The following is a 17,841-nucleotide window of genomic DNA, read 5'->3' on the forward strand; positions in this document are numbered from 1 at the left end:
CAGTAGTTAGATATTCTGGATCCTCTCTGCCTCTTAGGCAGAGAAGCACAATGTGGAATTCAGCTTTCTCCATCTCTATGATGGAAGACTGAACAACAAAGGCTCACACCCCTAACAACAGATTGGACCGTATATTTATAAGCAGATACGGATATTAGCTGGCCAGGTGTGCAACGTGATCCCTGGATGGCTGAACAACAAAACAGACAAGTTCAGACTTGTTCTAGTGGCAATAAATATACAATGTCTGAGGTTGCCATTATACATCGGGAGATACCACCTGGGTTAATAGAAACAAAGGCCAGGAGCAAGCAGGAGCGATGCACAGCCTGACCCATAAGAGATGGAGGTGCTGTGGCCAATGCAGGCACAGAACGATGGAGAATTATATGCAACCAGACAACTTAAAACTGCCTAACTTTGTGTAAGAATCCTGAATTCATATTTGGACAAATCTCCATATGCTCAAGCAAATCCTACAGTGATGTCACATCCACCTAGTGTGAAAGAACACGGATGGAAACCTGTGCACTCTAACCTGGGAGTAAGTTTCATTCAACTCAATAGGACTTACTTCTGAGTAAGCATGCATAGGATGGCACTGTGGGGACGGCCTCCTATGCACACTTACCTAGGAGTTAACCCAAACTGAACACAGTAAGACCTTCTTCTACGTAAATATTACAGGGATCACATTTATTTAGTTATTTACTTATATACTTATTTATCTATCAAGATTTATGAAATGCTTACATTAAAAGAAATTTGTAAGCAAAATACAAACAACATAGTATTAAAACCATAATAAAATACTGTATGGCAGCAGGGAACTACTGCACGACAGCACTGTTGAAAGATCATAACTGGTGATTTCTAGTTTATGCTTCCATTTATCCAATTACATGGTGAAAATCCCATTGTATATGCATCACTTCTCAGGACCCGAAAAAGAAAAAAAGCCTTCTAATTTTCTAAATGTAAATCAGGAATTGTGTGCAGCATTTAAGAGAAATGAATTCCTACATCTTTGATACACCCATCAGTTGCAGAGCTGACACTTTCTATTAGCTTAACTCCCCTGGGGCCTCCTTGCCAGCTAGCAATCAAAACTACTTCTCATCCACAGCACTTTCTCTGGTGTTGATATTTTCATAATCTCATCTGAAAATGCTTTTGGATATATTGTCAGCTCCTATAAGCAAAACAAATATTTTGTCACGATGAGTAACTCTTTCTGCCAAGATGAAGAGTGCAGGGAAAAGTTTAGTGTTTGCTGCTTACATTTTCCTCTCCATTTGATGTATATTCCCTGTGATGCCAGGAGGGTTAATGTTTATTTTGTATTCACAAAATCTATGAACTTTTCCATACCCTAGATCTGGGGAGAGAAAAGGGGCCTCCGTGTGTTCGGTTTGTATTTGTGCAGGAAACGGGCAGCAAAAATCATGCTGTTTCAAGGCAATACTTTAAGGAAACCCTGTCGTTTGCTCAGATTAGTTTGAAAAAGACAGACTGTACTTTGTATTACATATCTAAGGCTGCAGTTCTATAAACATTTGCCTCACTGAATTTAGTGGGATGAGTAGACATCAAACAATCAATCAAGCAATCAATCAAATTGAAAAACCGCCCTTCACCAGAGGATCCCAAGGCAGTGTCATAGGACATGCAGAGGACTGTGCTATAAAAGCACTTTTAAAAGGTGGGCAAGAAGTAGCTCAGCTTACATTTGTTCAGAATGAACACAAATAAAGTGCCTGGTCCTCAAAAAATGCCACTTCAAACAATCATTCTTGAGCAAGTGCCGGGGGGGGGGGGTGGACTGGGAAAGCTGCCATAGTAGATCTCAGCAAGCACTCTAAGTCACTGCCACTGAAATATTACAAGGAGTGTGCTTTACTTCAGGGCATTGCAAGGGTTGAGGGGCCCCAGTGAAGGTCCCACAGTGGGCCCTTTCTGGCACCACCCATGCCACCCTCAGTGCCACCCTCAGGCTGGTGCCCCCCCTGCAAACTTACTGGGCAGGGGTGGAAGGTTGCAGCAACAGGCAGCAGCATTTTAAAAAAACAGCAGTGATGTTTAAGCTGTTTTTTATGGCCTGGCCCTGATAGAAGTGCCAAGCCGGGTGGGTGTAGTCATTGCCGTCATTATTCCCTCCAATGTCTCTGAGCGTTGTCCCAGTGTAGGGATGCTGGTAACTGATGCACTGGCTACCGGATGAATTCTGAAAAGTGGCCTGCAGCAGGGACAGTGAATTCTGTCAAAGCTCTAGACTTATGCGGGCATTCACCTGCCCACGTGTAGGACTAAAGCGGGGTAGGGAACATTGGGGGCATGCATATAAGCCTTGCCCCCAATATCCCCATATGCTCAGCTGCCAGTTAGACATTCACACGTTCAGTGTGAAGATCTGAACAGGGCTCTATCAGCGTGTTCCACTGAAAGTGCTTACAGGTCTCTCGTCACACTTTCACAGTCAGTGTGCAGAAGTCCCCCACCGCACATTAGCCCTAGATGCAAGCAGGTGAACTAGGACTTCTGCCTCTCCATGGACGCTGGTACCTCCGTGATTCTGCTTACTAAGGGTGCAATCCTATGCATGTTTAGACAGAAAAAAACAACTCCCAGCATGCCCCAGTCAACATGGCTGGCTGGGGTATGCTGGGAATTCTAGGACTTTTTCTGCCTAACATGCATAGGATTGTGCCCTAAGGGTTTTTAGCAGTATTTTGGGAACACTGTAGTGACTTGACATTCTTCTTTATTTAATACTCTCCTCTAAGCGACATGCTACGTATGTTCTTCAACCAATTTGCTTGATTGCATATATACTTAACTAATTATCAAATTGCCACCTGCAGTTATATACGTGAAGATATATGAAGTGTGAAGTATGCATTAAAATGCATGAGCACATCATTTACAGAAAAGTTATTAATAAATCCTGGGATGTAAAAGTTTAACTGCTCTTTTCCATACTAGGAAAAGGATTAAATTTAAGATGGCATATCCTAGATCTGTTTGAAAGGAACATGCAGCTTTTTTCAGATTAGTCTTAGATCTTTCAAACCCTTTTCTATACTGATCTATATCTCACAAAGTAAAAAAAGTGTATGCTTAGTTGACTGAATTTTAATAACTCCTATAATTTCAGCAATAATTTGTTGCCACTTTTTATCAGAAGGATAAAAAGTGACAAGATTTCACTTTATCAGAAGGATAAAAAGTGACAAGATCTGACAAGATTTTGCAATAATAAGTGTTTTAGAATTACATTTTAACAGTGCAATTCTATACATATATACTCAGAAATAAGTCCCATGGACTTCAGTGGGGCTTACTTCCTGGTAAGTGGGTATAGTGTTACAGATGACAATCCTCTATTTGACTGTCCCCCGGGAGCCATCAGAGAACAGTCTTCTTTTGGAAGGCATCCTTTATTGGAAGGTCCAGTCCAAGTCCAGTTTAAAGAACTGTAAGAAGGGAGAGCAGAGCTCATGAAGTTTCCCATTAACAGCTATCACCTGGACAGCAGACTGAGCAAGCACACAGGTCACCTGGTTATAATCTTGCCTGCTATGTGAGATGTATTGTATTTCTACTTAAATTATAGTAATCATTTCCAAATTTGCATCTATACATATCACTTAGCATATGCACATTTTCTTCAAATCTGTCTCATTTGTCCTCTTTTTTGGCAATGTGTAAGTAGCCACCCTAGGCTATAGGGCTGAAGTCTGAGTTACCTCTTCATTTATTTACTAGTCAAAACTGAACTTGTCATGGTCCACATTTCAATTTGAAGCAGATCTTCCCACTAGTTTATTGTGATCCTGTTTAATGTCACTTTTATGTCACCCATCAGTCTTAGATTGCAATTTGAAGTGCCAGAAACCTGTACTGATAGTGTATATACATTTTAAGCCTAGAAACAAAAAGCTGCATAATGCTGGTTTCACGGTAATGAAAAACACGAAGGACATTCCATCGTATACACTTGCATTTATGTGCATTTCTAACAACTTTATAATTCAGCGCATGATTGACGTCTTAATCTAGAAGGCTTCGGAGAAACTCTCGCTTCCTAGGCAGCATCCACTTTTCAAAGCAGAAAAATAATTGAGAGAAGGCAGGGAGAACTTACGTAGCATCTCGGGCTCGTTTTATGTAAAACAGAGTGAAAAATAACACGGTTCTGTTTTTTTCACACCAAGTTTTGCTCATTTCACTCCATCTTTACAATTTCACATTGCTTTCCCTTTACTCTAGCAAGCAACCCAGCTCATTTCAGAAGAAAGGTACCTGTTCTGCTTCCATTGGGGGGGGGGGGGAAGCCTTGGAGCCTATAAGCAAACCACTGGCAGATGTACTTAACATCGCCACGACCATGGGCTACGTTGGTTAAATGTGCGAAACTCACATGGTTGTTCAGCTGGAGGAGAAACTACAGCTGGCCCACATCCAGGGAAGTTCACGGCTGACATCAGTGCATGCAGCAAGGCTAATTACAATGACCCTCCCATCTCCTCAGTTTAAAGAGCACCTTGGCTTGCACCGCAAAGGAGCTTGACAGTGACAAAGTGCATGAAAAAGCCCCCGTGTGTGCACTGAAGCTCAAACACCCACACACTGCCATTTCAAGTCTCTTGGTCCACATTTGTAACAAGTCCCAAACTAAGGGGATTTTGAGAATCACTGTGGCTGCCATCCATAGCACTAACGTGCACCCAGAATTTCCCTTTGTGAGACCGAGCTCAGTGTACAAACTGGGCTTCCCACCTTCCACAGCAGGCTATGGGGCAGGATCACAGCTAACGCATCTTATATCGCTTATATTTTTAAATTAAGCGTCTAGGTGGGTTGGTGGGGAATGTTGTGTGCTCTGAAGAGGTAAGGTCAGGAGTTTCTGCATAAGGGAGACAGTGGCTATGTTTGGACAAACTAAACCACAGTTTAGCAGAGTGATGGAAAACTTCAGGGCCAAGGGAAAAATTTGGCCCTCTGGGGTTCCCTAGAAGGCCTCACCCCCTTCCACTGGCCCCACCCCCTTTTGCCCAGCCTCTGATTGTTTGGTGGTTTCCCAGCTTTTGCACAGACTTTTCCCCATTCTAAAAGGTTGAAATGGCTCTCCTAAGGCTTAGTTACTGGCAGTAATGGCTTTCAGCTAAATACGCTGGTATTTTTGTATTTTTCACCCCCTCCCTTTTCCTTTAGTCACGGCTTTGATCCCACCCACCACTGGAATGCGGCCCATGAGAGTGTCTCTGAAATGGAATTTGGCCCTTGGGCTGAAAGATTCCTCACCCATGGTTTAGCATTACCCCTCCCCTTTTCTCCCCCAGCTCAGTTGCAAGGAGGAGATCAGAAGATTTTGCTTCTGTTTTCAACTAACCATGGTTACCCATTTTATCAAAGTCAAGAGCTGTGGTTAGTCTTAACGACGTTTTAGGGAAACAAGCCAGGATTGTAAACTATGGTTTGAAGTTGGCTTGTTTCCCTAAAAAGATTAGTCTGGTTACAGTTATCCATGCACTGGTAGCATCCTGCCTGGATGATTGCAATGCATTGTATGTGGAGCTACCTCTGAAGACAGTCAAGAAACTTTGTACAGAACAGAGCAGTGAGGCTGCTTACTGGGACTGGCCGTTTTGAATATATTACTCCAGTGCTGCATTAACTGCATTGGTTGCCAGTCAGTTTCCGGGCCCCATTCAAAGTGCTGGTGCTGACCTTTTAAGCCCTAAATGGCTTAGGACCAGTCTACCTGAAGGAGCGCCTTCTCCTATATGTTCTCACCTAGTTGCTACAATTACCTTCAGAGGCTCTTCTCTGATGCTGCTGCCCACAATGGTGCAATGGGTGGCTACCAGGGAAAGAGCCTTCTCTGTAGTGGTCCCCCGTCAATGGAATGCCTGGCATTTAACCTTTAATCTGTTGCTTTATTATTTTTACTGCTGGCTCGACAATGCTTTTAATATTTTTAATGCTTGCTACTATATTATTTTGGTACTTGTATTGCTGATTGATTGATTGATTGATTGATGGTTATTTTGTTGTTGTTGCTTGGTTTTATAGTTGTAAATACGCCTGAGGGTATTTGCCAGTTCAGCGGTATACAAATCTAATAAATAAATAAAACAAAGGTAAGATTAATCTCAGATTATCCAGGTTTGGGCATCAGGAGTAACTGTGGTTAGTTGAAAATGGAAGAAAAGCCTTCCAATCTAGTCCTCAAGGCTGCACTGGCAGATAGAGGAAGAGGGAATGTAATGCTAAACAATAATTTAGTATTATGTGCTGCAAATCATGCCCATGTGAACTAGAAGAAACAGTTTCAATTTTGCAGCAGAAGCCTTTATGAGTGGTTGGGCCTCTATAACTTCCTCACAGTCTAGAACAATTCTGAGCCTAGATGGCTCAGAACTAGGCACAATTCTTAATTAAGCTGCACTTGTTAATTCTCCAATTTAAGTTTACGGCCCTAAGTAACACCAAAAAAGTTGACTTCTTAGAAGTGTGGTTAGTGGTGCTGTTCTCACATATAAATTAGGAATGCATCCCTTATCTCCTTCTCAGGATCCAGAGGCTGGATCAAGTTTAAGAACATGGCACAGGTTAGGAAAAACAGGCCTAGGCCTGCTCCACTTGCGGCATTAGCTTCATGATGGATGGGAGGGTGGGGGCAGAGATGAAGAACCAGGGAAATGGGGAGAGGGAGCAAGGGTGGGAAAGGGTTTGGCACTCTCCATCCATCCCCTTTCCCTGACCATCAAGCTTGACTGACTTTTACTTGGTTTATAAATAATAGCAAATAGGCGATTGTGCTTTGACTGAATTCCAGTTCCTAAGCAGGGGGAATTTTGCAGCTGATTTCAGGTAGGATTAGTGGCGTACACTAGTTGTTGTTTTTTAAATGGAAGCCAGTATATGAGACGGTATAGTTCATATATATATATATATATATATATATATTTGAAGAATGGCCCAGTTTGCATCGGGGGGGCACAGCTGTGACTCCCCTCCTGGCCCACCTGGTATGCACGGCTTCCCTATTTGCCCCTTTCTCCCATTGTGGCTCTCCCACTGTCACATCTAGTTTGGCCCTAAGAAACCTGACACCATGTGCAGGACACCCTATTGTAATAAGCTGGTTGAAAAGACACTTTATAATATCAGTAAAAAAACACACAACAACCTATGGGTTTGATTTTTAGCTTAACATTGTGGTAGAATTAAAAAACACCAAAGAATATAGGCATACACTTCAAAGCACTTTGCTAGTGAAATGCAAAGAAAAGTTGCACTGTAAAAATAACTCGACATTCACGGTTCTGCATTGCTGGGTGGAGATTCAGAGCAGTCAACCCCAACAAAAAGCCAATTTACATGAGGGCAAATAATTAAAAGCACAAAGCAGCAGGACTGGCTCTTGTGCAATGCCCTGTCCATTTCAACTGAAACTCTTCAGTGGAAATGGAGATGGGTTGCATTCTTAAATGGAGGCAAATTTAGGACAAATGCATGGCTTTCTTTTTCTAATATCCATAAAAACTGGATTCATGATTTGGTTTACTTTGTGTTATAATAACCAGTGCCACTATGCCAGCTTTGGAACACGTAAAGGCCAATGTTTAAAGTTTTCAAGTGCTCTGCACAGGGGGACCACAGTTTTCACTTACGCCTACTTTCATAAATAGCTCGTGATTTCTCATACAGCTCATATGGGTCGGGTTTTCTTGGGTCAAAGGCCTCTGTTGAATCAGGAAAAGAACTCCTGTGAAGGGTGGGTGGAAAGGGAATATTCTGTGGTATAGCTGGAGCTGATAAACTTGTCTGAGGACTGCCTTGATTCTCCCATCGTTCCATCATCTATAATAAATAACAGAAAAACAAAATAACAAGATTTAGACTGAAGGCCTGCAGGCAAGATCTAAGTCATGTTTTCTTTTTGCAGCTGTACAGTGCCTAGATGGTTTACAATGCAATCCCCTACATGTCTACTCAGAAGTACAGTTCTGGTCACCACACCTAAAAAATGATATTGTAGAGCTGGAAAAAGTGCAGAAAAGGGCAACAAAAATGATCAAGGGGCTGGAGCATCTCCCCTATGAGAGAGAGTTACAACAGCTGGGCTTGTTTAGCTTGGAAAAAAGGAGGGTAAGGGGAGACACGATAGAGGTCTAGAAAATTATGCATGGTGTGGAGAATGTCGATAGGAAGACATTTTTCTCCCTCTCTCAGAATACTAGAACCCGGAGTCATCCTATAAAGCTGATTGGTGGGAGATTCAGTACAGATAAAAAGTACTTCTTCAAACAGCGCACAGTTAAACTATGGAATTCTCTACCACAGAATGTAGTGATGGCCACCAGCTTGGATGGCTTTAAAAAGGGAAAAATTCCTGGAGGAAAAGGCTATCAGTGGCCACTAGCCTTTATGGCTATGGGCTACCTCCAGTACCAGAGGCAGTGAGCCTATGTGGGTGTTGTTGGGGAACATGGGTGGGAGCGTGCTGTTGCGCTCATGCCCTGCTTGTGGGTTCCTGGTTGACAGCTGGTTGGCCACTGTGTGAACAGAATGCTGGATTAGGTGGACCCTCGGTCTGATCCAGCAGAGCTCTTCTTAAGTTCTTATGTTCGTAAGCAGGCCACACTGAGTTCATATGGGATTACATAGGTAAGTGAGGGTGTAGTTTAGAAAGAATACATGTTATTATTAATAAGTGGGGCATATTTTGTATTTTATTTTTTTCCTGAGATTTCAGTAGACCAGGGATGAGGAACCTCTTTCAGCCCAAGCGCTGAATTCCATATCAGAGAAGATCCCAGGGGCCACATTCCAGTGATGGGAGGGGCTGAAGGCAAAGGGAGCAGGGCAAGTGGCAAAACGTGTGAGGCCAAAGACCAAAAATACCAGCACATAGTAGCTTAAAGCTCTTCCTGCCTGAGGAGAGGCACTTCAATGTTTTAGAATGGGAAGAAAACCACACAAAGGCCAGGAAACCACCAATCAGTGGTTGAAGGGAAAAGGGTGGGGCCAAGGGAAGGCACAAGATCTCCCGAGGAACCTCAGAAGGCCAAATTGGGACCTTGGGTGTGTGTGTGGATTTGGCCCTGAGGCCTAAGGTTTCCCACTCCTGCAGTAGCCACATACTAGAGCCATTACCAGAGTCATGCCTTCCCCTGAAACTGCAGTCTCAGAGGAAGAATCTGACTCAGAGTTAGAAGGATGTGATTTAGGGGTCCAGACAGGTTTTGAATGGTTGGGGTACTGGGAATTCTGCTCTGCCTGGTTGCAGTCAGGAGGACTCAGCCACCCCTCTTCCCCAGCAGCCAGAGCTAGCTTGGGGAAGAACGGCCACATCGTCCCTGTCTGAGAGACATTCCTTGATCGGAGCTCAGGAGGCAGGTTCAGCTGAGGAGGAAGGGGAGTGCTCAAGGTTGTCTCAAGACAATGATGCAAGCTGAAGAGGCAAGAGAAAAACAACCTGTAAAGAGGAACTTCTGATTCCAGGCTACATTTTCCCATAGAGCAGGTTGGACACGTGAAGGACCCTAGTTGCCCTGTCCCCTCATAAAAGGTAGTACACAGACAAACAAGGCTGTGGGTTCAGCATCACTGATCCTGGACACTCTTTTGTTTGGACTACTCTTGAAGCCTAAACTATTGCATCCTTCAAATCCTGTGCCTTCAGACCCTGTCTTGGATTAAACCGCTAGACTTCAAGACCCTGCTTCTGGCTCCTGATTGTATTATCTGAGTTTATTTGAATTTGGGGCTCACAAAGGAGTGTGATCCATGGATTCTGTAAAAGCGCCTGTGTTTGTGTCCTGCTAAAGGAATTTTCTGTTTCTTGAAGATGTATTTGTTGCAGTTGCAAAGGAGCCAGGCCTGACAATCAATTCCTTAAGAATTTAAAATGTGTTTTAAAATGGACTGTAATTTGCTGGGGAGCTTTACCTGCACCCAGCTGAAGCAGCCTTGTCTGTCTGTCTGTCTCCCTCCCCTCCCCTCCCCCCCCCCGCCCCGAGCCTTCAGCCTGCGCTACCATCTAGATGTGGTGCTTTGGACTGTGACTTGCTGACATGTTTCATCTGTATTTCAGTATACTGTATGTGTGGCAGCATATTTTTAGAGGTGCTTATGTGAAAACAGATGCATTAAGAAACATCTAATAACAACTAGATTTTGCATGGATCAAAAAAGGAAAACTAGAAATGTAAACACCAATAGTGACTGTCAAGAACGACGGCCTGTTTTCCACCAGATCGGGTCAGGCTGTCACGTCTGATGTAACCACCTGGGATTGTGTGTCATCTAGAGGCCCCTTTGCTCAAGGCCGGGCGCAGTCCCTGCTACCTGGGAAGTGCTGACAGCTGGAGTTGGTGGGGAGCTCCAGCCTCTCGGAGGCCAGGGCGGTCCACCTAGGGGCTGAGCCAGTGATTGGCTGAAGGAAAATCTGCTCTGGGTTGCCAGGGCTGGGCTTTAAAAGTGGGCTGAGGTCGAGGCATGGGGTCTCCCTTCATCCTGGTAGTCCTGTACCTGCAGACGGCTGGTTGCTATCTGGGGAAGTCCATGCTTTGGTATGCAAGGACAGGACAAGTAGCTTTATTATTTTGGCTTCGGTATGTGTTCATAAAGCTCTCTGTATATGGTTAAGTAATTTGGCTTTGTGCTGTCTTGTGTAAATTGCTACTTCCATTCTTCCCTTTCCCTCCACCCCTTTATGTTTATCTTAATGAACCTTTATCCAAACTTTAGTTGGTGTGATTTCTCTGCATAATCTCAATGCTAATTTCAGCGCCTCTTGGCTTAGGAGGGTGGCTGCTGGGTATTTGGGGGGACTAGAAGGCTGGGTTTGGCCAGTCCTATTTTTGGAAGGTCAGCCAGGATTGGGTCCTGAGTGATCCTACCTTGCAGGGAGGTTGGGGCTGGTCCCAGCAGATCCTTCACAGTGAGAGATCCCAGGGTACAGTGCATATTGTGCCCCCCCTCTCTTGTGATTGTCTGGAGCAGATCACATGACAAAGGGCCTGGAACATTCTTTTAGGTATGCATCCCAATATACATTGAACTGAAAGACAAGGCTGCTAAACTGAGATCTAAGAATAGTTCATACATTTCGTTGTTAAATGAGCCAGTGCTAACCTGAGTGAATGGGTATCACAGTTAAAACTAAGATCTCAAGGAGAAAAGGTATGAGGAGGTGCAAACATAATTGCCCTGGACTTCTTTTTAGCAGCAAAATCCTGGGCTCTATTTTTATACCAGAACATTCATCTTCAGTTAATCTAAAAGGGAAAGATGAGGGGAGGAAAACTTGGGAAATGGAAGCTTAAGGTGCAATCCTATGCCTGTTTAGACAGAAAAACCTGCCTCCAACTGCCAGCATTCCTTATAGGATTGCATCCTTATTGTTTTATGTCTTGTATCATCAACTGTACAATCAGGAAGGAGGGTGGGGGATTCTTCTGTTGTTAAAAAATAATCTAAAAAACACTTTCAAGAAACAATAAATAATGCTGATTGTGATTTATTTCACCACGTTTTTAGGGTAATTTTTTTTCTGATTATCTCCTGCTAGTTCAAAATATGATTTTATGTTCTGTTAGTAATGACTGAATACACCAAGGTGCAAACTGGAGATTACATGCAAATGTGTATAATGAAGACTTTATGTTTTAAAGGAAATGTAGCTTTGGGAAGGGGCAATTTTGAGCAGAGGAGAGATGGAAGGGAGACAGAGGCTGCATTCGGACGTCACTTTAAGCCACAGTGGCTTAATAAACTACTTATGGTAGCTTATTTTTTAAATAATTCATGATGCCCTGCCACGCAAATGGGCTAATAAACTACTGTGAGTAGTTTATTAAGCCACTGTGTGTAATATGAGTCATCCCCCACCCCCTGTTCCACTGCAGCCCTCCCGCCTGAGCAGTGGCACTGTTTCACCCATTGACAATATTCCAGCATCATCCCAGCAAGGGGGTGGCGGCTCTAAAGCACTGGAGGTTTGCAGGATCAGGACCAAATTTCATATACAGCCTCCCCTAGTGAGGAGGCACCTGATGCGCCATCAAAACCCTGTGCGGCTACTCACGAAGGAGCAAAAATCCCGAGTGCCCCATAAAGGGGGTGGCGGCTATAAATCTTTGGAGGTTTTCAGGATTAGGACAAAATGTCATACACAGCTGTAGTGCTCTTTCTGTAAAGCACTATAGCAAATGAGCAAAAGAGCACTACAGCTGTGTATGAAGTTTGATCCTGATCATGCAAGCCTCCAAGGTGTTATAGCCACACACACCCTTTTTGGTGCACTTGGGATTTTTGGACCTTTGTGAGTAGTTGCACAGTAGATGCCCAGTCCTGCAAACTTAAGGTGTTCGCAATTGCGCATTCCCCCCCACCATAGACACTACTAAAATAGCCCATGTAGGCTGTTTGCTTAACACAGAGAATGCCTGCGGGAGCAGCGCAGCAGCAATCTGAACCACCCTTGCAGCACAACTCTGTATGTGACCAGAATAACCCACGGTGACCGCCAGATGACACGATAACCCACAATAGGTTAAATAACCCCTACTGCAGACCGTGGGTTATTTGGGGCAAATAAGCCATCATGAATTAAAAATGTCCAAACAAACAGTGCAATAACCTACAATGGGTTAAATAAACCATCATGGGTTATTTAACCCATCGTGGGTTATCGTGCCCTTCGAACCCAGTCCTTGAATGGGTTAACCCATTCCCCGGCTGCCACTTTTTCCTGCTCTACCAGCCCCCCAAGCTGCTTTCCTTCCATGAGCATGTTTTAACTACAGGAAGGAAGAGTGACCTGCTCCTGACCTTCTTGTCTACATTTAACTCCTACAGGAAGCCTTAACATTTTCCAACTTGAAAATGTTATTGGATGATAGGGCATGCTCAAGAGAGAGAGACAGACAGGCACAACTTTTATTCTTTTTAAGAGCATTCCTGTGTTCATGAGGAAAAGAATCCATCCTTTCATTGCTTTTGAAACAAAGTTGTTTGGGAAAAATACATTATAAAAACAGTTCCCAAATAGTAGGGATGCTCAAGGATTTTGGGTGGTCCTAATTTCAACCTGATTCGCACCTTCCGAACCAATGTGCAGTTTGGAACTCAGTCACCCTTCCGATTCCATGCATTAGCAGAACTGCATAGAAAAATGCAGACATCCGCAGAAATGTGTATAAAATGCAGCAGAAATGTGTACAAAATCTAAAAGAATTTTCATGCAGACTTCCCCCCACCCCAGTTCTCAAACTGTGACAGAATGAACTTGTGCTTCAACAAGTTCAAAAGATATAGAAACTGAAACAGACTGCTCATGCATCCCTACTTGAAGCATGAAGAAAACCCGCAAATCCTGTTTAGACAAAGACCATGGTAACAAGGAACACACAAAAAATATGTATTTTTATAAATTATAGGTCTACAATATCGCATCCAGGCTAAGAGGGTAGATATTATGTGAATTACAAAGAAGTGGGCTGGGACTTGCACTTCTTTCCTCACTACTGCAGTAATGTCCAAAGTAGTGAAAAGTAACCAGACTGTGACTGATGAGAATTCTATGGGCATGCACTACTCAGCTGTCACTTGAGAACTGAATGGCGGTGTCTGCCTTGTCATCCTCCTGAAAGACAGGGAATTGCTCTTGGCTGATTAGATTTTATTCCTCATTATCTTGCTCACCTAACTTTCCGCATTTCTTCAAGGGGAAATCAGCTAAGTGAGACAAGAAATGATTAAAAACTAGTAGGCCAGCAGCAGTTCCTTCTCTCTCAACATAACATCTTCGAGCATTTCCTTGGGCTGAATCCAAGAACTTCTGCAAGAGGAAGGTCTCTGCTCATGGACAATCCCTCCACCTGATTTTGGGGAATCCCCCTACTCCACATACCACAGCCCCCCCCCCCCTTCTGCAAGGTCTTCAGAATCTCTGTGAAGCATTTTTAGGGAGCTGCAGGGGCTGTCGTGGGTAGGAGAGTGTGAGGAAGTCCCCTTCTGCTGGTGCAGTTGAATTGGGTTAAATTGAGATCCAACCCTTGGTGTGTGGCTAGACTGAAGGAGGCCTTCAGAACTCTCAGCAGCTAAAGCCTGGCTATGTTTCAGGTGGAGAATGTAATATGCAACCAGCTTTTACAGAGAAAAGAAACAATGACTTTATAAATGGAACCCAAGTGTACTTTAAAGTGATCCAGTTGGAGGCAATATTAATAAAAGATGGGCAGTAACTGCATCTTATTAATCAGGCCAGCAGACTGCTAAGCTTTCAAATTCCTCCATTCTCTTGAGCTAAGGAAAGACAGTGGCTTGATTGAATGCATGGTTTAGGTACTCTTGGCCCTCACTGGCTACAGTTCTGCCGTGGGTCTAAATTTTTGTTGCCTAGCTAGATAACAAATATTGCATGCAGCTAGAGCCCAAGGGATCAGGATCTAATATAATCTACTTCCCTTTGGCTAATCCTATTGAGAAATACTTTATGAATTATGCTGAGCAGACTAGACGTTGCAAGCATTATATGTCATGCAGAAATACTAATTAGCAAATTGTTATTGCGCTGAGTTTTGAAGCATATAGAACACCGTCTTCCAGGTCATAAACAAAACATAGGGCCCAAGTTTACAGCACAATCCTAAATATATTACCTCATAGGTAAATTCCACTACATTCAATAAGACTTACTTCCTTGTAACCACATCTTAGGCTGCAATCGTATGCATGCTTACTTGAAAAGAAGATGGGATAAAATCCTTAAGAGGTCAGATTTACTGATCAATCCTAAGCAAGTATATTTACAGATACGGCCCATCAAGTCCTATGGGATTTGTTTCCCAGTACTTATGGTTAGCATGGCAGCCTTAGAAATAAAGACAGTATAAAGTACACAGTCCAACCAAAATAAATCCAATTGTTTTCAATGGGGAAGAGTTAAGCACATAGTTTGTTTATTTATTTAAACATTTGTATCCCACCCTATATCATTAAGATCTCAGGGTGGCATACAGATAAAATCAATTTAAACAGTATAAAACAATAAATAATGTAAACAGCTAAAACATATTAAACTATTAAACAAGCTAATACCAATTAAAATCTAAACCAAAAAAAAAAACACCCAGTTTAAACAGTGTGCTACTTTAGGGAATGCATTTATCCCTCAAAGGCTCTGGTAAAAAAAACATGTTTTAACTTGGCACTGAAATGAAATCAATGTACATGCCAATCGGGCCTCCAAGGGAAGGGCATTCCACAACCAGGGTGTCACAGCACAGAAGGCCCTCTCCCATGTCCCACCATAGTGTATGTCTCGCACTGGTGGGACACAAAGGAGGGCCCCCTCCAACAGATCTTGGTCCTCGGGCAGGCATATATAGGGAGAGGTGCTCCCTCAAATATCGAGGTCCCAAGCTGCTTAGGGCTTTAAATGTCATCACTAGAACCCTGAATTCCAGCCGGGGGTATGTTGGCAGCCAGAGCAATTCCTTTAAAACCAGTGTTATGTGATCTTTATGAGATGTTCTGGTCAGCAGTCCAGCTGCTGCATTTTGCACTAGCTGCAACTTCTGAGTTGTCTTCATGGGCAGCCCCACGTAAAGTGCATTACAGTAGTCTAATCGAGAAGTTACCAGTGCATGCACTACTGTGGCTAGATTATCCCTGTCCAGAAAGGCCATAGCTGGCAGATCAGCCAAAGCTGGCCCCAAGTACTCCTGGCCATGGAGCCCACCTGGGGCTCCAGTGACAGGGATAGATCTAGGACTATTCCCAAGCTATGGACTTGCTCCTTCACAGGGAGTGCAACCCCATCCAGGACAGGATGCTTATTCCCAGACTCAGGAACCACCAATCCACAGAGCTTCCATCTTGTCAGGATTTAGCTTCAGTTTATTGGCCCTCATCCAGCCCATTACAGCCTCCAGGCACTGGTCCAGCACCTTTACCACCTCAGCCAACTCCCATGACAAGGAGAAATAGAGCTGAGTATCAGCGTACCAGTGACACCCCCACCCCAAAACTCCTAATGACCTCACCCAATGGCTTCACATAGATGTTGAACAGCATGGAGGATAGAATAGAACCCTGTGGCACCCCACAGCTTAGTAGCTATGAGGAATCTCGCAGTACCACTCTCTGGAATCGGCCCTGCATTTAGGAGCGGAACCACTGTAGCACACTGCCCCCAACTCCCATCCTGCAGAGCTGATCCAGTAAGATACCATGATCAATGGTATCGAAAGCCGCTGAGAGATCCAGGAAGATCAACAGGGAAGCACTCCCCCTGTCTTTCACCTGGAGTAGGTCGTCAGTCAGAGCAATCAAGGCCGTTTCAGTGCCGTGCCCAGGCCTGAAACCCGGCTGAAACAGGTCGAGATAATCAGTTTCTTCCAAGAACATCTGAAGCTGCTCAGCCACCACACGCTCAAGCACCTTGCCCATAAAGGGAATATTAGCAATGGGGCGATAGTTCTCACATACCTCTGGGTCCAGGGAGGTCCTCTTCAGGAGAGGGCGCACTGCAGCCTCTTTCAAGGAGGTGGGCACCACCCACTGACAGAGTGAAGCATTTACCACCCCCTGGACCCACCCAGCCAATCCACCCCTGCTAGATCGTATTAGCCAAGATGGGCAAGGGTCAAGCTTACATGTGGTGGGACGGACTGATTCAAGCATCTTGTCCACATCATCAGGCTGCAACAGCTGGAACTGATCCCAGGAAACACAACCAGACGGAACACTGGACACCTCCCCAGACTCTGCGATAACTGTAGCATCAAGTTCTGAGTGAACTTTCTCCTCCAAGTGCCTAGCAAATTTATCATAGCAGATGACCGAGGGTTCCAATCCCAATTTCTCTGAGCCCGAGCAAGATCCCAACAGGCTCTTCACCACTCAGATCAATTCTGCTGTGAGACATTTCGAGCATGAGATGATAGAAGTGTAATAAGATGTTCTTTGCCATCCTCACTGCTGCATAATAGGCACAACGAAGAGTCTTTGCTAATCTTCTATCATACTAGCTCCGAGACCTGCGCCACCTGCACTCTAGCCGTCGTCTGGCCTGTTTAATTTCTCACAGATCTTCTGTAAACCAAGGTGAATTACAGGCTCCACAGGTCTGGAGTGGGTGCTTGGGAGCGATTGTATCAATGGCCTTTCCCATCTCACCATTCCATAGCGAGACCAAGGCCTCGATCAAATCACCAACCCTATCAGCCGGAAAATCCCCCAGAGCATTCAGGAATCCATCGGATTCCAGAAGTCTCCAGGGCAGACCATCTTAATCAGTCCCCCACCCCTGCAGGAAGGATCTGCTACCACCAAACCAAACTTCACAAGGAAATGATCTGACCATGACAACCGAGTTGTTGAACACACCCCCCCCCCCCGCCGACCAGATCCTCCCTCATCCACCCAACAGCAAAACTAGGTCCAAGGTATGTTCTGCCACATGTGTCGGGCCAGTGATGTATTGAAACAGCCTCCTTGTTGCCATGAAGTCCTGAGCAGGCCCTGTCAGAAGAGCCTCAGCATGGATGTTGAAGTCCCCCAGAACTACAGTCCTACGTTGTCTAGCAACACCTCTGAGACCACCTCAGGCAGGGAGACTGCTTGGCAGCGGGGTGGGCGGTACACCAGCAGCATACCTGTTCTGTGTCTTTGGCCCAGCACAAGGTTGTTGTTGTTGTTCAGTCATTCAGTCGTGTCCGACTCTTCGTGACCCCATGGACCATAGCATGCCAGGCCTTCCTGTCCTGCGCTCTCTCCCGGAGCGTGCTCAAGTTCATATTCATTGCATCCGTGATGCTA

General features: G+C 44.4%; 1 protein-coding gene across 3 annotated transcripts in view; it reads right to left on the minus strand.

The window, feature by feature from the left end:
- Positions 1-17,841, minus strand: part of MAGI2 (membrane associated guanylate kinase, WW and PDZ domain containing 2) — a 977,993-nt gene that overhangs the window by 115,671 nt on the left and 844,481 nt on the right. For 2 of the 3 annotated variants that reach the window (XM_084811513.1, XM_084811511.1), the window contains one exon: positions 7,680-7,869. In XM_084811513.1, coding sequence (XP_084667639.1) covers positions 7,680-7,869 — 190 coding nt within the window. The remainder of the gene's footprint in view (positions 1-7,679; positions 7,870-17,841) is intronic. The other variant, XM_084811512.1, reaches the window with a different exon arrangement.

Source organism: Heloderma suspectum, chromosome 7 (genome assembly GCF_057233095.1).
Source record: "Heloderma suspectum isolate Gila_16-S chromosome 7, 16-S_ref, whole genome shotgun sequence".
Lineage (NCBI taxonomy): Eukaryota > Metazoa > Chordata > Lepidosauria > Squamata > Helodermatidae > Heloderma > Heloderma suspectum.